The 26,120-nt window shown below is 37.2% G+C and overlaps 1 protein-coding gene across 1 annotated transcript; it reads left to right on the forward strand.

Annotated features, from left to right (window-relative positions):
• The first annotated feature begins 3,308 nt into the window (after positions 1–3,308).
• On the forward strand, positions 3,309–13,921 carry LOC128984227 (uncharacterized). Its single transcript, XM_054403528.1, has 5 exons — positions 3,309–3,744; positions 4,273–4,448; positions 4,662–4,858; positions 5,384–7,281; positions 13,902–13,921. The coding sequence occupies exons 1-5, from the start codon at positions 3,309–3,311 to the stop codon at positions 13,919–13,921; spliced, it is 2,727 nt and encodes a 908-aa protein (XP_054259503.1).
• The last annotated feature ends 12,199 nt before the right edge of the window (positions 13,922–26,120 follow it).

A 26,120-nucleotide genomic window follows, 5' to 3' on the forward strand; every position in this document is an offset into this window, starting at 1 on the left:
ACATTTCCCCAACTAAATTTATCCAAGCCTACTTAGCAAAGATTAATGTGCTACAATTATTTTGGGAAACATTAACTCTTTTGGTTTATTAGTCAAAGACTATATGTATTGTTTGAAATATATAGATAAAATACCTTGTTCACCATAGAGCCATCCTTTTTAAACAATTGATTGATTATTCACATAATTTAGTCCCGAGTGACAAAAATACTACGCTTACTTTACATTCTTTCGTTACTTAGTATTTTCATTTTACACTTTTACAGTAAGCTAAAAATAATACTTTACATCCCATTGTGCAATATTAAAAGGAACGTACTCTAGCCTATCCCTAAATCGTTAATATTTACTTTTTTTCTCTCTTAATAATCTTTGTTAGGATCGTAAGAAAAACCTTTAATTTTACGCTTATTGTGTTTTAATAACATAATAACTTTTTTCAAGCTTTCCCCAGTTTAAATTTGTTTCTTACCGATTCCTAAGTAAATAAATTATTTCATTTTAAGGTTCAATTCTGTAACATTTTATTACAAACAAAATAACTTTTTGTTTGCTAAGATCAGTCTTAAGTCCATATACATTCTTCTAAACATCCCTTCCTTGTATTTCATACGCAGTGTTTAATTTTAAATTAATGGAATTAAATGCAATTTTGTTAAAAAAAACATCATTACTTGGATAAATGGTTTAAGATGTTTATTTAGAGGGGCCTTAAGTATTTCAACTTGCTGCTTGAATGACATGGCCTTCCTCAAGGGCAACAATTTAAGTTGGAAATTCTAAAAGACGGCAAAACTTCTTCAAAGCTTACAGGTATATGCTTGGATAAAGTTATAGCCACATTTACGTATAATATAGGCAACTCAATGTTGATGGTTAGGTTTGATGATAGGTAGGTAAATGTAGACATATTTATTATATTAATCATAATCCTAATGCGTAATTTTATGCCTCGCTTATAATTTATTTTTAACACTCCCATAGATTATAAAAAAAAATTGATTTTGTAACTGTTTCTTGCAAAATGCATACAGACTCACGTTTTATGTTCTGAGATATTTTAAAAGTTGATCTAGTTAATTCCCTACATAAATTCTGCTTTAATATGGTTGGAAATAAATAAAAAGAAGGAACTTAAAAAAGCTTTACACGAATGACTAAAATATATTTAAATATTTTTGTGAGCAGAAAAAGGACATTAAATTTTGATGTAGTTTCTGGCATTTTTTTTTTAGGAATTGTTAGTCTACATTAAAAACACAGCCTTAGACAAAATGAAACTCTGACATTTAAAGAAGAGGAAATAAGGTTGGATAGTATTTTCTCAGTTGCTTACTCCTCAACTGTAGGCATGTTACAGTAAACTAAAAAAAATCCCTTTTCTTTCATTTCACCTTATTGATTTCAGTCATGTTGCCAACGCTGTGTTGTACGAGTATATTCTCTTGTCATTTACAGGAAGCTTGAACATTCATATCTTGCGTTACCTTTAACGAAGTGCAATTTTATGTGGAGTTGAGTAAGTTGTAATAGTAGTTGGTGTAGGCTGAAAATAGTTACAACATAATGCTAGTTTAAATAATGATACCTTTTCTCTCCTATCTATAGGTTGCAGTTCGTTATAAATGTGTTGGTGTGCCTGACAAAAAAATAGTAAAATCAACTACCCGCATTAAAGAAATTATCACACTACGTATTTCTTTTAACATTTTCCACGCGTTTACTTGTTCAACGACGAATATATTTTTTTCAGTTGAAATACAACCACACTCTGTTATGAGTCTTACTATACTATACAAACCTCTACTATACAAACCTCATACATGTTGTCCTTTCTTTTGTGAATATTTAATCCCTTATGAAAATCAATGGGAAAATCCAGGAAACTTCCACATAGAAAGTAATAAAATATAAAACTTCTTATAAACAATCACGGTATCACGGTAATATTTCATTATTTTTAGAAAACGATGAAAACTTTTTTAAGAGAATTAAACGTCTCTTAATTGAAGAGTTATTTACGTAAGAAATTTTTTCCTTTAACTGGAGTGTATTATGTACAGTACCAATGAAATAATTTATACATTTAAAATTGGTAAAAGTGCTGTGTATGACTAAATACAGAGTTAGTAAAAATTGTGGAGACCCCCTGTTATTTTTTTAACGGCCCATACTAGAAAAAACTAAACTCGGCACACCATTGTGGCATGTTATGAAGTACTTTTTGGGCATAACTGCCACTTGGCGTTCATCCCCAAAATGGAGGAAGGGGGGGGGAAACTAAAAAATTTCAAATACAAAAACCCATCGAGTGACCCCTCATTTTGAAGGTAAAAGAAAACCAACAACGCAAACTAGAGGTCTCTATCTCAGTTCAGTAAAAAATGGCAGCCAATTACAATTCTCATAAGTTCCCAAACCCAAAATGGGGGATTTTGGGGGAAACTCAAAAATTTTAAATGATAAGCCCCATCGAGTGACCCCTCATTTTGAAGGTCATAATAAAAGAAAAGTAACAACGTAAACTATAGGTCTCTATCTTAACACAGTAAAATATGGCAGCTAATCTATACTATTATAAAGAAGAGGTGGTGTCTGTGTGTGTGTTTGTATGAGCTAATCTCAAAAAGTACTGAACGTACTGGGCTCAAATTGCACACAAATGAACCTACAGCTCTAAGGATACATATAGAACTATTCCCGCTTCGATATTGTCCCAGGGCTCTGCCCCGTGGGCTTTCAAAAATCGGAGGTGAGAGATTTAAAAGTAAATATTGATTGATGGTATCCATGGTAACAAAGAACACACCTAGAAAGTTTAAAAATGTAAACAAGCAGAACTAACTGTCAATGAACTTATGTAAACAAGCAGAACTAACTGTCAATGAACTTTGATTTAACAATTCCACACAGCTGGTTCAAACATATTAAATAATGCACGAATATTAGAACAGAGAGGATAAGGATTATAAATTTAAAATATAATGATGTCACTAGCCCGAATGTAAACATTATTTAACATTTTGTCCTCTTCAACTGTCTTTAATAATCACAGATGTTAGATGTTATTATTGTTAGCTTAGTTGTTGATCCTGCAGTGTTGTTATGACAAATGTTTGTGTTTCTGCTTTAAAATTGTATTTTGATTTAACATTTACTATTTATTGTAACTAACTCTTAAATTGATCTATTTACTCTTGAATTGATCTATTTATTAATATTTATTTAGTACAGATTCGCTTAGGTGAATATTAGGAGCATTTAATGCTTAAATATGATATATTTATTAGTACAGTTTATGCCTAATAATGCCTAAGAGAAAAAGTAACTTATCTCAAAAATCTAAAAATGCCAGAAGAGTTGCAGAGTATCGACGAAATGAAACAATAGAAGAACGAGAAGCACGCTTGCTCACGAGCTCAATAACAACTGCTTCAAGGCGAGCTGCTGAAACGCCTGCTCAGCGTGAGGCCCGACAAACAGCAAATGCATACAGGACGGCTGCTTTACGTGCTGACGAAACGCCTGCTCAGCGTGAGGCCCGACAAGCGGCAAATGCATGTAGGATGACTGCTTCACGTGCTGACGAAACGCCTGCTCAGCGTGAAGTTCGTCTTTCTACTGATAATGAAAGACATGTGAACCGAAGAGCGAACCAGACACCAGTGGAACATGAAAATGATTTAAGACACAGAAGGGAAGAACGAGCACGTTTTCTGCGCATGAACTGGGATCCCTTTAGAGGTATATGTTTTTCATATAACACAGATATTCCCTATCAAAGTCATGGTCTGCTTCAACTTGGGAGCATGGATATATGTTGCAGACATTGTGGTGCCTTAAAGTGGAAAGGGGAAAGTTCTGGACTTTGCTGCGCTTCAGGTAAAGTAAGACTTCCAACTATTGACGAGCCACCAGAACCATTAAGAACCCTTTTGATAGGAGAAACTACGCCATCAATATCATTTTTAAAGAAGACGCGGCAATATAATTCCTGTTTCCAAATGACGTCATTCGGAACTTCTGGTCCGACAATTTCACACAGCTTTCCTACTACGTTTACTGCTCATGGCCAAATTTACCATAAATTTGGATCTTTATTGCCAGCTCCTGACCAGCAACACAAATTTTTACAAGTTTATTTCATAGGAGATGAAACCTTAGAGTCTGCCAGGCGTCAAGAAGTAATTTCAGGTTTATCATATGATATTGTACATGATATACAAAATTTACTTCACACTCACAATCAACTCATCAACACCTTTAAAGTAGCTATGGAACAGTGGCCAGAGGAGGACCTCAAGGTAGTAATTCGAGCTGATAGGCGTCCTCCAGGTGAACATGAGAGGCGGTTCAATGCGCCAACGACAAACGAAGTAGCTGCTGTAGTTGTCAATGATGAAATTGAAAGTAGAGACATTGTCTTGCGTAAACGAGACGAAACACTGGTAAGGGTTTCTGAGACACACAGATTCTACGATGCCTTACAGTATCCTTTGATCTTTTGGCAAGGTCAGGAAGGATACCATTTCTGTATCCCAAAACACAATCCAGTCACTAATCAACCTTTACAAAACAAAAAGATTTCTGCTATGGAGTTCTATGCTTTTCATTTTATGGTTCGTAATAATGACTTTAATACAGTTCTACGGTTCAAACAGCTTTTGAACCAGTTTGTCGTTGACATGTTTGTGAAAATTGAATCTGAGAGGCTTCTTTTTTTAAAAAGGAACCAAAGTAAGCTGAGATCGGACAACTACGTTCACTTACAAGATGCGGTAGCTAATGATGGAAACGTTGATCCCAATAATGTTGGTCAACTTGTGATTCTACCCTCATCATTCACTGGCAGTCCTAGGTATATGCACGAGCATGCACAAGACGCACTAGCTTATGTACGAAAGTATGGTAGACCAGATCTGTTTGTAACTATGACATGTAACCCAAAATGGGATGAAATCATATCAGAACTACTACCTGGACAACGAGCCATTGATCGACATGACATAGTTGCAAGAGTATTCCATCTGAAAATTACAAAGTTTGTCGCCGTTATTACTAAAGGGGAGATATTTGGATCCGTGAAGTGTTGGTTGTATACAGTGGAGTGGCAGAAACGTGGATTGCCACACATCCATGCATTAATATGGTGTACAGAAAAAATCCAGCCAAACCAAATTGATCTAATCATCAGTGCAGAGATACCAGATATTAATGTAGACCCAATATTGCATGAAATAGTTATCAAAAACATGGTGCATGGCCCATGTGGGGTCACAAACATTAACTCAAAATGTATGAAAAATGGGAAATGTTCCAAAAGTTACCCAAGGGCGTTAATAAGCCATACCCAAACCAGTGAAAATGGCTACCCACTTTACAGAAGACGCGGTCCTGAAGATGGAGGAAATTCAGCAGAGACCACCATAGCAGCTAATAGAAACAATCCTATCAATATAGACAATTCTTGGATTGTACCATTCAACCCTGTCCTTTCCAAAATGTTTAATGCTCACATAAATGTTGAGTATTGCAGTTCGGTGAAGTCAATCAAGTATGTTTGTAAGTATATTCACAAGGGTAGCGACCAAGCAGTTTTCAACTTACGAAACAAAGATGTGCAAGCAAATGTAGAAAGAAATGAAATTGAAATTTACCAGACCGGCCGCTACGTTAGCACAAATGAAGCTTTTTGGAGAATATTCTCCTTTCCTGTGCATGAAAGATATCCTACTGTCACACATTTAAGTGTTCATCTTGAAAATGGTCAGCGAATATATTTCAATGAAGACAACATGCAAGAAAAGCTATTAAATCCACCTAACACCACGTTGACTGCATTTTTTAAACTATGTGAAACAGATCCATTTGCACAAGGTCTCCTTTACCCAGATGTACCTCACTACTACACCTGGAATGCATCTACAAAAGAATTCAAACGAAGACTATTGGGACAACCTGTTGAAGAATATCCTGATGTCAAGTACTCAGCTGCTATAGGACGCGTATACACTGTTCATCCGAATAATGTGGAATGTTTTTGTCTACGTATTCTTTTACACAAGATCCGTGGTCCAAAATCTTTCATTGATTTGAGAACTGTTGGAAATACTGTCTTTGATACGTACAAAGAGACCTGCCAAGCTTTGGGTCTTTTAGAAGATGACCAAATATGGAAGAACACACTCGAAGAAGCATTACAATCAAGATCATCCTCGCACGTCCGCTACCTTTTCTCCATAATGATAAGTTCATGTGGAATGTATAATCCAACAGAACTCTGGGAAACATTCAGAATGCAAATGTCTGAAGATATTGTGCACAGGTTTCAACTTGAAGAGGCGAATGATATTGTGTACAACGAGGCACTTCGTGATATTGAAAAGAAGGTTTTTGAAATGTGTGGGAAGAAACTGAGTTTTTTTGGACTCCCAAATCCTCAAACTAATGTTGAAGCAAACTCAGAAATATTCAGAGAATTGTCATACAACACCAATGATCTTCAAGAATATGTTAGAGAAAACTTACCAAAGCTTACAAATCACCAAAGAAAAATTTATGACACTATAATCAACAAAATAGAAAACGCAGAGGATGCAGTATTCTTCCTGGATGCTCCTGGGGGCACTGGCAAAACTTTTCTCATCAACATTTTACTTGCTGCAATTAGACAAGAAAATAAAATTGTAATTGCAGTAGCATCGTCTGGTATAGCAGCTACCCTTTTGCCTGGAGGAAGAACAGCCCACTCTGTATTTAAGTTACCACTAAATTTAACCAATGTCGAAATGCCAACATGCAACATCCCCAAAGATTCAGAAAGAGCTGCTTTGTTGCGTCAATGCAGTTTAATAGTTTGGTATGAGTGCACCATGGCCCACAAAGGAGCTTTAGAAGCTTTGGATCGATCCCTTCGTGACATTCGGGGTAGCAACACATTGATGGGAGGCTTAGTTGTTTTGATGGCTGGGGACTTCAGACAGACACTGCCTGTAATCCAGCGTGGCACTCCTGCTGATGAAATAAGTGCCTGTTTAAAGTCCTCGCGCCTATGGGATCATGTTTCAAAACTCTACCTCACCGAAAACATGAGAGTTATCTTAAACAATGACGGCAATGCCGGCGAATTTGCATTAAGCTTGCTGAAAATAGGTGAAGGTAAGATTCCAACAAATGAGCAGCAAATAATCGAGCTACCAAGAAATTTCTGCAAGTTAGTCGACTCAACTGAAGATCTTATTTCCTCCGTGTTTCCAGACTTTGAAACAAACTACCTTTCAAGTGAGTGGCTTTGTGATCGCAGCATTTTATCACCCTTAAATGAGACAGTAAACACTATAAATGACGCTTTGCTTAAGAAATTGCCCTCTGAAGATATTACATTTTTCTCAATTGATACAGTTGTGGATGAGGAAAGTGCTACGAACTACCCTACAGAATTTCTTAATAGTTTAGAATTGTCTGGAGTTCCTTCACACAAACTCAAACTAAAAGTTGGCGCAATTGTTCTGTTGATGCGCAACTTGGACGCGCCAAGACTTTGCAACGGTACCAGATTGGTTTTAACAGAACTAAAAAGTAATTTGATTAGTGCCAAAATCATGACAGGTTGCGCTAAAGGGGAACATGTTGTAATCCCACGAATACCAATAATCCCAACAGATCTTCCGTTTAATTTCAAAAGAATTCAGTTCCCCTTGAAACTGGCTTTTGCCATCACTATCAACAAAGCCCAAGGGCAAACTATGAAATTTGTAGGGATAAACTTGCAGAAGGATTGTTTCAGTCATGGACAACTTTATGTCGCATGTTCAAGAGTCTCGAATGGAAAGAACCTTTGTATATATTCCCCCAAAGGAAACCAAGTTGTCAATATTGTATATAAAAATGTTTTACAGAAATGAATTAAAAAACGTTGTTACCTGTTTTGAAATATCATAACTTTTATTTCTTCATAATAATTAATTACCCATTCACAAAATTAAGTTACATCTACAGTATTTACTAAATAAGTTTATCCAGAAATGCAAAAAATAAAAACAATACCAGCAACTACTGAAGAGCACATCCTGGTATGCAGTATTATTCTTGCAATATATGAAAGTACATAAGTTTTAAGTATTTGTATTTCAAAGTACAGTAGCGTAAAATATAATCTTTATTTTAAATGTTTTTACATACCAAGTCAAGTACCTATTTCAAAATTGTTTTGATATTTTGAAGTAATCAGCCATGCAGCTTCAATATAAAATACTCAGCCAGAAAAAGTTCAAAGCTCGCAAGTTTTTTGTTAAGTCAACTAGACCCAAAAGTTTACTGCTTGCTTGCCCCTACAATACTTCTTTTCCAACCCGTGCAATGAACGGGTACATAAGCTAGTTGAATATAAAATTGCAAGTTATTTCCAATTTCGAAGTATTTCAATCAGCTTTCATTTTTTACTGGATTGAGATAGAAACCTCTAGTTTGCGTTGTTAGTTTTCGTTTACCAGGACCTTCAAAATGAGGGGTTACTCGATGGGGCTTATCATTTAAAACTTTTGAGTTTCCCCCAAAATCCCCCGTTTTGGGGATGTACACCAAGTGACGGTTATGCCCAAAAAGTACTTCATAACATGTCATAAAGGTGTGCCGAGTTTAGTTTTTCTAGTATGGGCCGTTAAAAAATAACAGGGGGTCTCCACACTTTTTACTAACCCTGTATACAGACGAGAGAAAAAACTTTAATTCTGCCTGGACTTACCAAGGCAATTTATCTTAAAGAATGGAAAGTCAATGTCAGTATTGTTAATTGAATAAAAGATGTACGGAAGTGAGGACAAGGAACGTTGAAGATGGTTTCAGCGTTATCTTAATGTGGCAATAGCGACTCTTCCTGCTCAACTTCGACAAAACACTTTATTATCTCCCATCGCTCTCGTTAAATGTATAACTGCTTTGAAATTGCTTATCGGGCCACGCGGCATTCCTACATCCCTGTGTGTAACCTTTTATATAAATGGTGCCGCCGCGGCAAAAACCAACCAGTGTGTAAACCAGCGAATAATAGGTCGCTGTTGCAGCAAGCTTAGGTGCTTCATGTATGCCATTTTTTAGTGATGTCTAATGCTATTAAATTCCATATGTGCCTATTTAAAGTTAAATTTTTTTTCTCAATATAGCTTGCCTCAGCTTCACTTCTTATTGTTGTTCAATTTATTAAATATGAATATCTTGAAAAGAGTATGTTTTATATCATGTATGAATAGTATAATGAAATGGATGAAATAACAACAGTTGGCATTTGTTTTGTTTAAATCTCATACATAAATTACCAAATGTATAAATCAAAAATAAAATTAGCACTCAAAAGTCTTTTAGCAAAGAATTTAGTTTTATGAAGTTTAGAAGCATACAAATATGTTTAACCCATCTAAGGATGTACGTGAAACTTAATTCACAGTAAGGTCCATTCACATTGTTAAACTACAGCCATATCCCTGTTTTAATGGGCTTGCAGATTGTATCTCCCTCTGCCCGAGGCATTCCGTTCTGCTAATTAATTATCAAACTTTAATAACGTAAATCATACAACCCCTTTATATCAATTTTCTTACGCAGTTTGGACAAAACAAGAAAACTCAATTTACATTTATTGCATCCTAAACCCCTTATTTCGTATAATTTTTTAAATCTATTTTAAACCTCTTGCTTTATTCATTATCGATTACCAAGTTATTCTTATAAATAACAAAAACAAATGAATGAATCAGCTGATATGTTTTAAAACACCTGATTGACGTATAATAGATTATTGCAAAGATATTTAGACAATGTAAAAGGAGTAATAGCATTGTTTAAATGGAGATAAGTTGTCATGCATTTGGAAAATAAGACATTTCTCTGTTATTATTTATGCAACTTTAACAAATAAGGTATCCTTGAGAATTACATAAAATTTACTAACTTTTATGTCTGTTGCAATTTTTTTGTAAAGTTAACGGTTTTCGTGAAATTTGGAATAAAATATTTAAAATGGCTGCCATTTTGAAACGGTTAATGATTTTTTGTACAATTTAAAGCAAAGATTGGTCTTAATACAATAGACATTTTAGAAAAATCTCAACGTTGTATCTCAAACCGTTTAGTAGATATTAGTTATTTTGTAAAAACCACATAAATACAGACAGACGGAAACTAGGCACCACAGACCCATGTTCCTATGGTGAAATGTGTTTGTATTGACCTAAGCAATAACGCTATAAACATTTGTCCAGAGAGTTACGGGACACACTGGTATACAGTATACATTGAACCTAAAGTCAGAAAATTAAATATATTTTAATTATCAAGGTTTGACTGTTATACATTTACATTTCCCAATAAGTTTTTTCTATCATGTGGCACTATTTTACCTATTTTGTAATACCAAACACTCAACCGACAACAGATTTTTGCTCGCCTTCTTAAATTCTTGCTCAATTGAAATTAATTCAGTTCAAAAGTCAATGATATTCTCCTTAAATAATTTACTGTTAAATAGTCCATCACGCGGTTTAATATAGGATATTTCTCTTTACCTTGACACTGCTATGTTTGGAAACCCTCCAAACTGCACTAAATGTGTACAGACGTGTTTCTACTGCAGTGTTTGCAATTAGGAAATTAGCTTATACAGGATGTGTTAACTAACGTAGGGCCTTTGATGGCTTAACAACCCGACCACTAGCTTTTATTCTGTGTTAAGGAGAGACAACTAATATACGAGGAAAAAACATTTTAACGCATAGCAATAAAGTCATTTAAGATGTAGACATAAAATACACAATAGGTAAATCAAAGTCAATCAAACAAAGTCTGCCGTTATAAGGAACAAGTGCGTGGAAAGGTGTTATGTTACAAAAAACATTGTAGAAGTAGAGGAACAATATAATAACTTATGGAATAACAATTTTACTACCACGACTTAATTTTGTCCATTCAAAATACATTACGAGTTGGTTTAAATTGTAAAACAATTACGAGATGAAGCATTGGTCATTATTTTCTACTTAGCTTTGTAACTAAATTTGGTTTTTAAACCATCAAAACTTTGTTAATGGTGAGGTCTCCCTCGTTAGTAAAACAATTATTCGTGATTAAGAGAACAATTCTTTACCCTGTTAACAAATAAATCATTAACGTTGTATCAAAGTTTAAAATGTTCTCGTTTAAAATTTTGTTAGTTATTAAAACCACTCAATTGCATCTACATATTCATATAACTAACATCAAACTTTTCATTTTAAAATATCCTTTTCCGTAAATTAATTCAAAGCAACTTAGTAAATTATTGTTGTACATTAAATATGGTTGTGTGATGTTATTGGCCTATTTAATAATGTAGTATATATAGATCCAATGTGGATTATGTATGTGTCAGAGGTAATCGATGGTAATACTGATGATTTATAATTGGTTAAAACCAAGTTCCACAAATAATTACTATTTCGTCACTGTGCAGTTAGAAAATGTTGCATTGAGATAATTGTTTGGCGGAAATTGATTTGTTGGCATTCAGCTTTTTATGAATGTACCTTGTACATAAACAACACACATACTGGTGCCCTCTGGTGCATTATTTATAATGTTAGTCTGAGCTCAGTAATCCAGCTTATTCTACAGGATCCCTCATAGCGTAGCAGATAATTTTAAAGGGATCGATAAAACGTAGAATCTTTAGAAACCTTCAATAACGATAAACACCATATTTACAAAAATTAAACAGTTTCTAATGTGACTCTGTCCAACCTATCTAAGCACATTCTTAATTTATTTTAATTTTTAAATGTATCAATTATAGATTAGACAGAAATATTTTTTTAATATTTCAATGCTAGTTGCTTCTTAGCATCTGTTTTATTTCGAAGATGAAACTGCATTGTCAGCGAAAATAAAGAGTGAAATGTTAGCATAAAAAGTAGTTAGATAATATGATTAATCCATTTTTTCTGCACTGATAGTGATTACAGTAATAGATTTTTTTCGTAAAGTTAAATAAAAAAGTGGTCTAAAAAATATGTCATACCAGGCAAAAATACTGGGTATGTACAGAACATCAATATAAATAAATCGATTGCACGTTTCTTCTTTATTTTAATTCATGAAAATTAATCTTTTACAAGTGACAAACGTTTATGTCAAACAAAGTTAAGATTGAATCAGTTAAGACCATCGTGACGAGAAAGTTTGAACAGCAAAAGTTGAAATGGAGACGTTAAGATAAGATTGTACACTCTTTAGTATCTATTGCGTTCATTCATGTTGCTTTTAAGGAGCCCCTTTAGGATTTTTACATTTCTCGCTTAACGGTCTAAAATAAATCCATATACTGGAATAAATCGAAGCTAAGTAACGTTTGTTTGAAGTTGTATATATATTTGTCACAAGTTATCAATTTAACGAGTTAATATTTTTTACATCAATCCCTACAGCTGTTATTTTCGATAACAGCTGATATCTAAAACCTAATTGTACCTCTCTAATTTAGAACAAGAGAAAAGGGACAGCTAATTTTCCTGCTTTAAATGTACTTTTACTCAATCAGTTCTTTATTTTCCCACTACAAGCACAAGTGTTTTTTTGCCTTTTAATTGTAAAATTTATATCAGCCGTTTTTACTGTTTGACTGTACACATGAAAATAGAAATAGACTTAAGATATTTCTCTGTGTTTTTTGCTTGTAATATGTGTTAACGTAAACATAACTTTTAACTATTTTAAACGTTGTTACCTGTATATAGGTATGCTAATTCATATGGCGTCATGATGAAATGTTTCGCTCTAACTTATAGCGAGATCAATTTTCTGGTACTTACTTCAAACCCATGTGACACTTTTAGTTTCCTTATTTATTAACTTCTTGATTTGTATGTTATAATGTGCAAAGGAATCACTCTCTCAATAATGTAAAATCTATAAACCATCCGATCCGATCTAATGTGCTTCCCTAGACAATCGAGGGATTTGCATATGATACAACGGACAAAGCGAGCGGTGCACACTACATATAACACTTTAATATACAGAAAGCAAAGATGAATAGAGAATATGTGAGTTATAAATAATGTTTTTGGCTGCATGAAATACGAAAAAAACCTTGCCTTTTTATCAGTATAAAGCCATCAATGTTTCACAAAAACTACGAAATATTGAACAGTTAATTAAACAAAAATTTATAACATTTAATTAAAAAGATCAGAGATTACTTTTTTGAGACATCGGTTTATTTACTGCAATATCGCTCCGGAATTTTAAGTGTCAATGTATCTGAAGGTAGTGAGAATAGATATTTATTACTGAAACATGTGTATTACTGAATGTCGAACATATCGAGATTATTTTCTCTGTAGTGAGTTCGATTGATTACTATCTCTACTTATAGATTATAGTAACATTATGTGAAGCATTTGGAAAAAAAGTTAATGGGATTTAATGGGAAGTTTTAATGGGACTCAGTTCTAAAGTTATAATGAACAAGAAATACGATAAATAGTGGGTTGTAAAGTATATTTATCTCATAATTGCAAGTTGAGTAAGAAAATGAAGCTTTAATACTGTGTTTGATGTACCGAACAACCATCTCTTCTTAAATTGAGTTGGATAATGTTGCTTAATCACATAACCGAACGTTTGAAACTTATCTAAAAGAACGTAAAGTTTTATACTTTAACTTTTAGCTCAATGCATAATCAAATTAACCTTTCAGACTTAAAATTACATAACGAAAAGATGTGTGGGAATTAAAACTTCTCTGTACATTTTGGAAGCGAATAAACGTATAATTGAATCGTGATGTGTAACCTCGCTTGTCTATAATTGAGAAATTTGTCCACACAAACGCGGATTATGTTCAGAAGGTCTAATTGTTTGTGTTGATGTAGGCGGAGTTAGCAGCGTTTAGTCGGTAGATTTGTGTTGACACATGAAGGTGTTGTATTCACAAACATGACTGTTGAGCAGGTGTAGTTGACGCTATTATGTAATGTGATTTGCAGCCCCTGCAAGCTATTACATCATGGTTCTATACCGCCCTATCACAAACCACAAACGTACATGGCTGTATCCTCTGGCCCGAAACAAATATTCTTTAACATTACTTAGTCAACTATTTAGCTACCTACTAGTTAAATACTATAAATAATATACTATAAATACTAAGAAAATACTATCATAGTAGAAATTAAATTCCTAATTTCTTTCAAAAAATTATAATGAAAAGTCAAGAATAGTAAAATTGTTAACTTTGAATACAGTACTGAAAACAAAGAGCCTTTTTAGTCTCTAGCTAGTAAAGAGCCTTTTTAGTCCTTATGGAGTGTAAAGTTCAGCTGTTGTAAACTCAGGTTTAAACTACGCATGTATCGAAATTATGTAACGATTGATTTCATCTTTTGTAACTTATTGTTCCCTTCTTGTGAATAGTTCGATATAGACTAACAAATGAATTGAATCAAACTGATGAATGGTGATGAATCACTAACGAATTAATTGAACAAAACTATCAAATCGCCTACTTAACTGCTGCTTGTTTTCATAAGCGAAATTGAAAACAAATTGAAAGTCGTTTTGAGAGGTTATCTTTTCATGAAAAGTATTTATTATTATAGCTTAGTTTGTTGAATGAAGAAAAATATTGTTCATCACACGGGGAAAAGGTGTCATTAACCCTCGTTCATTTTTAAAACTTGAGCTTGGGTCGAAAAGAGTCATTTTATGGCCTAGTGATGAAATATGCTAATGTCAACGCCTTTTACGAACATCTGTACAATTTTATAGTTGGGATATCCGGTTTTAAATGTAAAGTTTCAGAATTTAACTATGTCGTTGAATCCATAGATTTATTATGGAATGAATGCTGAAAATCGTATTTTGTACAATCAATAAATTTACAAAAGCTATTAGGCATGGACATGATTCGACAGTTAATTATTTATTCAAACCCCGTTTTAGTGTTAATAAATGTTCCCCCTGCGGTTTCGGGGTTAGAATAGAACCGCAGCCTTCCCGGGCTTGTCGTAAGAGGCGACTAAAAGGGTGACCGACGCTCTCACTGGGAGTCCTTGGGAGTGCCCCTGTTGTGTTTGCAGGGGTTGATGTGTGCTCTGCACTGCCGATGGGTATTCTCAGTGAGTCGTGAGAAACCAGCCACTTCGGTCCTTGGTCAGGGAGTGCGGCATGGATGTAGAGGTCGGGCTCTACATTGTGACGGGTGACCCCCGGCACGTCAGGTATCCGGTGCTGGGAAAACGGAGGTTTGGCCTCGGGGAACTGGGGTAGGGGCGCTGTCCCCGAGGGTATACCCGTTCCTGACTATTCCGGGCCGCCCCTTGCCGCACGATGCGCTGGTAAACACAAGATGGCTTTTATAACAAATACCCTGAACACATCTTTAATAAGTAGCTCGAATGAGCAAGAAAAGAAGTCGGAAGTAGAGCGAGACCCTTTTGGGCGAAGCTCCAAGGTCCAGAGATCGCCAACATTGAAAGACGTGAAGACGTCCCCTCCACCTGCATCTTTCAGGTGTACAAAAGACTTGACTTTGGGATCTCCCTTGACAAGTGGAGAAGGAAACGGTGGACCACCCTCTAAGTCTGGTGAAGGGATGCCGGAGGAATCCCTAACAACAGCGTTAGATTTGGAAGTGTCGGGAATGGTACTTCTGCGTCAGCAATATCTCGACGCAGAAAATGACATTGAAAACCGGCTTCGAAACATGGAGCAGACCATAAAGGCAATGCTTGAAACCTTTAAGACGCAGAGAGGAGTTAACCAAGTGGTTAAAAATGGTATGGCTAAGCTCGAGGACGACCTTGGTTTTGTCTTCGCCTGCCGGCTGGTGAGCAAGGCGGCCATGGAAAGGATCGCCGAGAAGCTGGTGTCCCTACCTGACGACAATGCGCGACCTTCCAAGAAACGCAGGAGGCCTACATCAGAAAGCCCTCCAAAAAGAGAAGAGGTTGTTCAGACAGCAAAGCCTAAAGTTAAGGTCAAGGCGACCCAGACTTCTAGGTCCTTCTCTGACGTAGTTGCCGCTCCAGCGAAACCTCAACAGCCACAGCAACCTGCGACACCCATTGAGGGTAGCTCCCGAAAGGGGTCAGTCGTAGAAACACCATCTGGGACTGTGTGGGAAAAGCGCCTTACGAAAAAGGAGAAGAGGAAATTGAGGCACGCGGAAGTCGGCTCCAAGACATATGTGGCAGTGAGGGCGCAGTCGACCGGCGTGGCCCAAGCTGTGCCTGGCTCGGCACTCGCTAAAAAGTCGCGGCCCAAAAAGCCCAGGACTGAGGCAATTTTGGTCAAGCCTTTGGAGGGAAGATCATTCGCCGAAGTCTTGGGTGTTATCAAGGCCAAGGCTAAGCCAGAGCAAACCGACACGGTTGTACGGTCGATTAGACAAACCCGGGACGGGGACGTCCTCCTCGAACTGGTTAAGTCTAAAGATAAAGCCGCCTTTGCTGCCGAACTAAAGGCAGCTGTGGAAGGTCAGGGCACCGTTCGTGCTCTCGAACCCAAGACGTCCGTCGAGGTTCGGGATATGGATTGTGTGTCAACGGAGGATGACGTCATTGATGCCCTAAAAAAAGCTGTCCCCGAGCTTGCCGGACAAACGGCTAGTCTGAGGGTGTGGCTCACGAAACCAAACCGGAGTCAACAGCGGATGGCGGTCGCCGAAATGGCAGACGCAAACGCCAGTAAGGTTTTGGCACTCCAGCATTTGAGGGTTGGATGGGTTAATTGCAGGTTGAGACGGAGGGTGGAAGTAACGAGGTGTTTTAAATGCCTTGATTTCGGCCATTCCTCCCGAAACTGCGAAGGGCCCGACCGAGGCAAGAACTGCCTTCGATGCGGGGAGGTGGGTCACACTCGTAGGGACTGTAAAGTTGAGACCTGTTTCCTCTGTAAGGAGAAAGGCCTCAATGATAAAAACGCTAAACATATAGCTGGGTCTGGGCAGTGCAGTGCATTTAAAGGCGCACTACAACAAGCGAAAGCCCAACCACGAAGATAAGGATCCTCCAGTGCAATGTAGATCGATCCAGGACGGCTGACGCGCTTCTCAGTCAGCTTGCCCTCGAACACGGTGTTGACGCGCTCTTGGTCAGCGAACAGTACCAGTACCGGGACAGGGACTCATCTCTTTGGTTTCCCGATACACTTGGTACTGCTGCGTTCTGGGTTCGTAATACAGCTAAAGTGCAGGTAAGGAGTCACGCGAAGGGCCGAGGATTCGTTTGGGTCCGGTGCGGGGATGTCACTTACTTTAGTGTATACCTCACCCCCAACGAGGCTATCCGTGACTTTCGTGGAAAGATAGACCGCCTGGAAGAGAGAGTGCGCGATACCGCCGGGCACGTTGTCGTGGCGGGGGATTTCAATGCTAGGGCTGTCGAGTGGGGAATGACTCTCACTAATTCCCGGGGGAAGTACATCCTGGACTTTGCTGCCAGGGCTGGACTTGTTGTCATAAACGAGGGCAACACGCCAACTTTCCAGCGTCCCGGAATGAGGGGAACGATCCCAGACATCACGCTTGCATCTGAGTCCCTCTTGCCGAGGATACGAGCCTGGAGAGTCCTAGAGGATTATACGGCCAGTGACCACCAGTACATCATTTTTGATGTCATGGATAGTCATCAGAGACAAGCTACCGTGTCTCGGCAGGTGCCCGTTCGGTGGAACACCAAAAAGCTGGACGTGGCCAAATTCACCGAAGTCATACTACGGGGAGAGCCAGTGGTACCTGCTGCATCTGGCGTGGCTCACGCAGAGACATCAGTTACATCATTGATGAGGCTGATAGTCTCGGCCTGTGAAGAGTCAATGCCTCGCAGGAGATCCCGGTGCGATAAGCGACCTGTGTACTGGTGGACAACCGAGATCGCAGAACTACGACGGGCATCATTGAGAGCCAGACGTCTTGCTACCAGGGCCAGAGAACCTGAAGATAGACGTCTTAAGTCTAAAGCTTACAAGGTGGCTAGGAAGTCTCTTCGCCGGGCCATTAACCGGAGCAAACGCAGTTGCTGGGAGAAATTAAGGGACGATGTCGATTCCGATCCGTGGGGCCTTGGTTACAAGATAGTAACCAAGAAGCTTGGCACCCGCTCTCCACCTTCCGTTATGGACGGGGCCTCTATGGAGAGGATCGTAAAGTCCCTTTTCCCGACTCACACACTGCGCCCATTGCGGGAGTTCGGAAGGGTGGACGACGTACCGCTTTTCCGTGTCGAGGAGTTGGAGGCGGCCGTTCTGTCCCTGAAGAACAACAAGGCTCCTGGACCGGATGGGGTACCTGGTGAGGCCCTGAAGAAAGTCTTTTCAATAAACCCACAAATCCTTTTGAGCACGTACAATGCCTGTCTGGCCGAGGGGAAGTTTCCTTTCTGCTGGAAAACAGCTAGGCTTGTGCTCGTGGGGAAGGGAAAAGGAAACCCAGACCTACCCTCCTCTTACAGACCTCTCTGTATGTTGGACACTGCTGGGAAAGTCTTGGAAAAGTTGATCCGTTCCCGACTGAATTCAGCCGTGGTTGCTGCAGGGAATCTATCCCCTCGTCAGTACGGTTTCAGGAAGGGACGGTCAACGGTTGACGCTATTGAGGAGGTAAAGCGAGCCGTAATGAGAGCTGAGGAGTTTAACAACTATTCTCGTCGGGTTGTGCTGCTTGTAACACTTGATGTGCGAAACGCATTTAATTCCGCGAGGTGGTGCGATATGCTCGACGCACTGGAGAACACTTTCCACGTCCCGGCATACCTCATGCGCATGATAGAGGACTACCTCCGGTACCGCCTCATCATTTACGACACTACAGAAGGCTCCAGGACGATGGATGTAACTTCTGGTGCTGCTCAAGGATCCATACTGGGCCCGGACCTCTGGAACGTCGCCTACGACAGCCTCTTGAGATCCGAGATGCCTGAGGAAACTGTCCTAGTTGGGTATGCAGATGACGTTGCGGCTTTAATAGCTGCACGTAGCATTGAGCTTGCCCAGCTGAAACTAAATCGAGTCATGCGAACCATTAACGCATGGATGGCAGAACATGGTCTCTCGCTCGCTCTGAGCAAAACTGAGATTGTCATTCTGACTAAAAAGAGGATTGACACCATCGTGCCTTTGATGGTGGGGAACGTTGAAGTCCAAACCACTCGTGCCGCAAAGTACCTTGGGGTCATGGTGGACAGCAAGCTCAGCTGGCGAGACCAGATCACCCGTACGGCGGACAAGGCCGCTAAAATGGTTTCTTCCCTTAGTCGGTTAATGGCCAATGTCGGAGGTCCACGGTCCAGCCGCAGAAGGCTGTTGATGTCTGCGGTCCAGTCAGTGCTCCTGTACGGTGCGGAGGTCTGGGCAGACGCTCTCAATAAGGAGGTATATAGGATGCGGCTCGCCCGAGTGCAGCGTCAGGCAGCACTAAGGATAGCATCTGCCTATCGAACAGTGTCCGAACCCGCCGTCCTGGTGGTTGCTGGAGTCATCCCCGTCAAACTTTTGGCGGCGGAGAGGAAGGCAATTTATCAGCGCCGTGGGGAGGACCAGGCAAGTATTGAGGAACGCACCCGGACCTTCCAGCTGTAGCAGGAGAGCTGGGAACAGGAGACAAGGGGGCTCTGGATCAGGCGACTGATACAACAGGTCCAACCTTGGGTTAATCGGCGGTGCGGAGAGGTGAACTTCTACCTCACCCAATTTCTGACGGGTCACGGCTTTTTCCGGTCGTATTTGTTCAGGATGGGCAAAGCCGTGTCACCCGATTGCATATACTGCCCAGGCATTCCCGATGACGTGGAACACACTTTCTTCCACTGCCAGCATTGGGAAAGGCCCCGCCTAGAGGCTCAACAGTTCGTAGGACTGCTGTCGGTGGACACGGTCATACCGATGATGATGGAGGGTGAGGACAATTGGACCTGTGTGTCACTTTACATCCAGGGTGTTCTCCGCGCCAAGAAGCTTGACCTCGACCGGGATGCGGTGTAGGTCAAAAAATAAATAATGCCAGAAACGGTGCGAGCCCTGTGGGCTTAGGTCACATGTTGGCCTGACTTGAAGTAATGTGACAAACAATTCCAGGTCTGTGTCCAACAGAGTAGAGGGGGTTTTTTAGTGAGTAGTCTGTGATAAACTCAGGAGTCTCACACTACAGGCTGGCTACCTGTGTGCGTAAAAGCATTTTCCCTCCTCACCCTAAAAAAAAAAAAAAAAAAAAGTGTTAATAAATGTATTAGGCTACATGATCCAGTAATATATTGTGGGTGATTGTAAGATATGTGGAGATAAATGAAGATTTTTCAGGACACGACGACAATTGTTCCATGTATCCTTGCAACAAGATGTTTATAATCTTTGCACAGCTTTGTTGACTACGTAAATACAGCGGTTGAGGCTCCTTTGTAAATGTTTGTCTCTACCTAGTAGAGTATGGCGTTAGTTTTATGCAGCTGACTTTTATTAACCTTCTCATTAACGCTACAGATGCAGCATATCTATATGGGCTTCGAGCTACAAATTTGATGATTAAAGACACCACAATTACTACACGAGAAACAAATATAAAAACCTCGTTCCTTCTCGTTCTAAATTGCTTTGTTTTGCAATGTTAACAAACCGTGACGAATTGAACAATGTTCCTTATTATTCTGTCGGTGACGCTTGCTTTGTGACTTTGTGGAACTTCGAACTAAATCTTATTCTAGTTGTAAGTTAGTGCAAAAGTTGGACGTGGCCTAGTGATGAAAGCTGTTTGGTGATCAACTAAAAGAAAATCAATATAAATATACATTTTAAATCACCGAACACTGAGAAGTGTTTTACTGCATTTCAAAACCGAAATCGTGTACTATGAGTAGTAATATATGTTTGGGCTTAGAATTATTTCTAACGTTTACTGCAAACCTAATTAAAAACTACGTCTTTTGTGTTTGACTTACCTGAGTTGGTATTTTGCTAAACCATGTTTTATGCTATGTAAACTCAAATACTGTGCACAGAATATATGAATGGAAATGGAATATTGCATGCCATATTTTCTGAGCACTTATCTTTAAAAATCCTTCTTTGGTTAGTGTCAAATTTTAAACACTAAAGACACAAATTATTTTAACGCATATGTAACTGATTTGCTTGCAGAATTTATAGAATGTGTGTTTCATTCTCATAGGCTAATTTTATCATTCTTGTTCACTAGAATAACTTTTGTAGCTAAATTGTATGAATTTGTAAATGTTAGAATTTTTGGAAGTAAATAAATTAGTTTAACTTAGTACCTCGGTAAATTATTTTGCAGGAATTTATAAAGTTAAAGGAAACTGCTAACATGTTTGCATGGTTAAATTGATTTAGTTGGGGAAAGTACAATTTACCAAGAAATTGTATCACAGTTTCTCTAATTTTTGTTTTACTTTTAAGTAGGAAGTTAAATTGTTTAAATATAATTTTCCATTCAATTATTACAGAATTATTTGTTTATTTTGACTACAGAAAAATCTTACTAATATTATAAATGTGAAAGTTTGCGTGTTTGTTTGTTTGAAGTTCAATCACGCATTAACTACTGGACGGATTGGGCTGAAATTTGGCATGAAGATAGCTCACATTCCCGATTAACATATAGGCATATTCTTATCTCAAAAACCCTTTCGGGCTCCGCCCCAGTGGCTCTGTAGTTCCCCATGTTAACCTTATGAGGATTCATATTTAAAGGGAATTAAAGAATTTAGGCAGCTGTTTCAACTAAAAAGGTTGGTTCTTTGATATGCAAAAGCATTAAAAGTTATAAGATACTAGCAACAGAGCCCGTTGTGGTTAAATACAACGGTCCCTAGAAAGTACAGTAGTACTTAATATATGCCCTTGTAAAGTACCTGAACATTTATTTAAGAATGAAATGGTTTAGAAAATAAACTGATTTTCTAAAAGAGTAAAATAATTAAAAACAAATAAAATTGTACATTTTTTATTTACAGTATTTCTTTGTAAACAACATTCTTTGTAAAGACTTCATCTGATTTTTTCAATAATCTTCCTTGTTCTTTGCCAGGGATAATTTTAATTTTTATGTCTTCAAACCTTTTTACCCTTGATAGTGCAACATACAATTGTCCATGGCTGAATACTGGTGCTGGAAGGTATATCCCAACTTTATCCAATGGCTGGCCTTGCGCTTTGTTTATTGTAATAGCAAATGCTAATTTTAAAGGATATTGCCGTCTTTTCAAAACAAATGGTAAATCTGTGTCCGTCTGTGTCAATCCTTGGAATGAATACAATTTCACGAGCTGCTGATCCAGTTAAAACCTCTGCAATTATTTAATTGGGCTTGATTTGTTTAAAAATTAATCGTGTGCTATTACATAACTCCCGTTTTGTGTTAAGATTTCGTAGCAACATTATTACAGCTCCAATTTTTAAATTTAATTTGTGTATTGGCATTCCCGATGGTGATAGCTGATTTAAAAATTCTATAGGATAATGAAGATCTGCTTATGGACCATTATCCGCTTCAATAGAATCTGAACATAAGTATGTTACTGATGTTCCTTCCAGTAAGTTGTGAACAGTTTCATTTAGACAATCCACATCTGAATTTTTTGAACATGAAATAGCCTTTTGGGTGAATTCATGAGAGTGAGCAATATCCAATTTGTATCAGATGCTATGTTACCGTGGATTAAAATATTGGGTGGTATTGCTATTAGTTCTTTTGGTAAATCGTATGCCCTATCGGTCAGGCCATTCCCTACGCTTAATAGCCACTTGCTAAATAAATCATCCGCTGATCGTACATTTTTACTCAGTCGTAGGATCTTAAAGGTTTCCCACAGTAAATGGAATTGTATACTGGTTTCTATTATTTTGGTCCTGTTACCATGTCTGACGACCGGCAGAGTTTGCCTGAAATCCCCGCCCAATAACATAACTTTTCCACCGAAAGGATTCTGGTTGTTCATTATTTCTTTAAGTAATATGTCAATAGCAGTCAAAGCGATTCCTGGTGCCACAGTTGCTTCATCCCAAATTATGATTTTAGCTAATCTGATGATTGTGGCTTCTGGAGAATTCAGTCTTATATTTGATACGGATGTTTCGTTCAAAGGAGGCACTAACTTGAATTGGTTAAAATACGTTTTACCTTCTTCCAATAAGTTTGCAGCAATTCCAGTGGATGCAATAGGCAATGCAATGTTTTTCTCTCCACGCACTGTACACAGAATAGTTATATACAAATAGGTTTTCCCTGTACCTCCTGGCCCGTCCAGAAAAAAAACATGTTTCTTAAAAACGGCAAACGAATTACTACCATAAATAAATAAAACTCAAACTTTACTAATTATTTGGAAATCTTCACAGATTCTATTGACATATTAATTAATAAAATCGGTCCAGTAGAACTGTAGATTTAATTGTAGAAAGTTAACAAAATCTCTCCAATTCAATATTTTCTCACCACTATAAATTAGGAGGTTGCTAAGGTTTTTTGCAAATAACTCTTAAACGGTGAGGAAATCGACCAAAGTGGAAGGTGATATTCTGAAAGAGAATAAAATTTGCTACAAAGTACTCTTTGGCGTTTTTTGAAAATATTCAAAAAAGGCAGCCTAAAGTTGACTACATGTAGAAATTTAAAAAGATAAACTATAAAAAAAAACAGTTTTTAATGTATTTTTGCTTTACATTCTTTTTTCACCACAACTATTTAATAAAATCAAACTTTCATAATTATTTGCAAATCTACACAAATTAGGCTTTCCAACGATACATTAGTTAACAAAATCGGTCCAGTAGAAGTCTAGATTTAGTTGTACAAAGTTTAACAAAAATACCCCTGATTCAGTATTTTTAACAAATAAAAATTTGGAGGTAACTTAGCTTATTTGACAATAACTTTTAAATGATAAGTAAATCGTAGAAAATGCACGTGATATTCTGAAAGAAGATAAAATTTCCTACAAATAACTTCTGTGTATTTCTTGAAATTATTTAATAAAGGCAGCCAAAAGCTGACTACAAATATAAACTTGAAAATAGAAACCTAAAAAAACAGTTTTTAATGTATTTTTGTTATTTTTATTTTTTTTACCACAAATATTAAATAAAATCAAACTTTCATAATTATTTGCAAATCTACATGAGTAAGGCTTTCCAATGACTCATTAATTAACAAAATCGGTCTGGTAGAAGTCTAGATTTAGTTGTACAAAGTTTAACAAAAATATCCCTAACTCAATATTTTATCATTACTATAAATTTGGAGGTTGCTTAGCTTTTTGGCAAACAACTTTTAAATGGTGAGGAAATCGACCAAAGTGGAAGGTGATATTCTGAAAGAGAATAAAATTTCCTAAAAATTGATACCATACACTTCTTGGAAACACTAAAAAAGGCAGCCAAAACTCTCACCCAAATAAAAAGTGTGAAAAACGCCGTTTTCAATGTATTTCTTATGGAAAACATGATTTTTTGAATTTTCCACCATAAATCATAACAAAAACAAACTTTCATAATTATTTGCAAATCTACACGACTTAAGCTTTCCAACGACCCATTAATTAATAAAATCGGTCCAGTAGAACTCTAGATTTAGTTGTACAAAGATTTATAAAACTGAATTATATATAGAATAGATACCAACAAAATGCAGCACTAATTTGCTAAGTTTGAACTAAGCAGCTACAAAAAACTGTAATACGCAATGAGAACTGTCAAAGTAGGGTTGTTTACAGTTATGTTTATGTTTTAATTTCATGAATAATTTGTGATATTTTAAGAATCTTTAATAATTTATTTTTCTTTATTGTTTAGGTGAAGTGGTAGAACATTATTGCTACGGTAGATGTGTAATACTAAGAGTATACCGTAAATTTAAAGAAGCAATTTTTTATCAAACTGTGTCCCCCCATTGCAAACGCAAAGCTTTAGTACAACTACTGCAATAAGCATTTTATACTTATATGCGATTGCCGTATGAATTACAGGTATTCTGCTAGTAAATCAAATAGTCTTACTTAAAGTCATTAAATATATTTTTTAGATACAAACATATTTTTTCATAACGGAACATATTTTAAGCTATCAATCATTTTAACATTTTTATTCAAAGATGAGTTTAATGACTAAAATAATTTTAACTAAGTTATTTCCAATTCTTTAGAAAAGTCCCAAAGCATTTCAGTAAAATCCACACATTTGGTTGTCTTGAAATAAAATTATTCCCCCCTAAATCACCGACGAAAAATAAATTTAAAATACTTAGAACATGATCCAAGCAGTTTTTTTTTCTTTTTTAGGCTTTAGAAAGAAACATGCATTTTATATGCGAAAATTTAGTTTTTGGTGTACTACTTAAATACTAAATGACATAGACTCTAGGTGTAAATTGGAAAGTTGTTCATCTTAACAAGACGCTTAGTTTGATACGCTATTTGACATATGTTGCCTTAGATTTTTTTTAATTTACAGGGCCCACATTACAAAAAACATGTTGGTAAATAGGATAATTTTGATAGTTATTACATGTGACACATAATTGTAAAGCTGTGTTTACCAGGATTATGAATTTCCAATCAGAACGAAAAAATGTTTAGTGGTTTCGAAATTACGTAAATACGGGGAAAACTTTAAAAAATGGCCTCCATTTTGAAACTAATTGAGTAAGAGATATTCCTTAATCACGGTGTTTGGGTATTACTGATGTCAAATAACTAACAAAATCACTTAGTTTGCAAACTCTCCAGTTTTACCAACCTAATCTCAAAGTTAACAACTTATCTCCCACCGAAAATCCGATAATATCCAATTTAACTTACTCAATTTTCACTAAAAGACTGTGTGAACACTCCCTGCAATTCCTCATTAATAGTGTTGCCTTAACTTAACACCATATAAAATTATGTTTATCATGTATTCAAGATAAGAATTTTTTGGCGTGTATGAATCCATTAGCTGGTAAGTTATAGCACGGCCACCTTTAACCCAGGCCGTGGCCTGGTAGATTTGGCAACGTTACAAGTAGTGTTGTCTATCGCCAGACGTCCCATAAGATAACATAGCAGACAGGTGACACCAACTCATTAATTTGCGAATTATTCATTAAA

Source organism: Macrosteles quadrilineatus, unplaced genomic scaffold, assembly GCF_028750875.1.
Source record: "Macrosteles quadrilineatus isolate MER2022 unplaced genomic scaffold, UCM_ALF_1.0 Scaffold_2__2_contigs__length_208266976, whole genome shotgun sequence".
Classification (NCBI taxonomy): domain Eukaryota; kingdom Metazoa; phylum Arthropoda; class Insecta; order Hemiptera; family Cicadellidae; genus Macrosteles; species Macrosteles quadrilineatus.

Coding starts and splice junctions, on each gene's coding strand:
- LOC128984227 (XM_054403528.1), top strand. CDS start 3,309: ATGCCTAAGAGAAAAAGTAACTTATCTCAAAAATCTAAAAATGCCAGA. Junction 3,745..4,272: donor GAACTGGGATCCCTTTAGAG/GTATATGTTTTT, acceptor CCTTTAAAGTAG/CTATGGAACAGTGGCCAGAG. Junction 4,859..5,383: donor TCATTCACTGGCAGTCCTAG/GTATATGCACGA, acceptor CCCACTTTACAG/AAGACGCGGTCCTGAAGATG.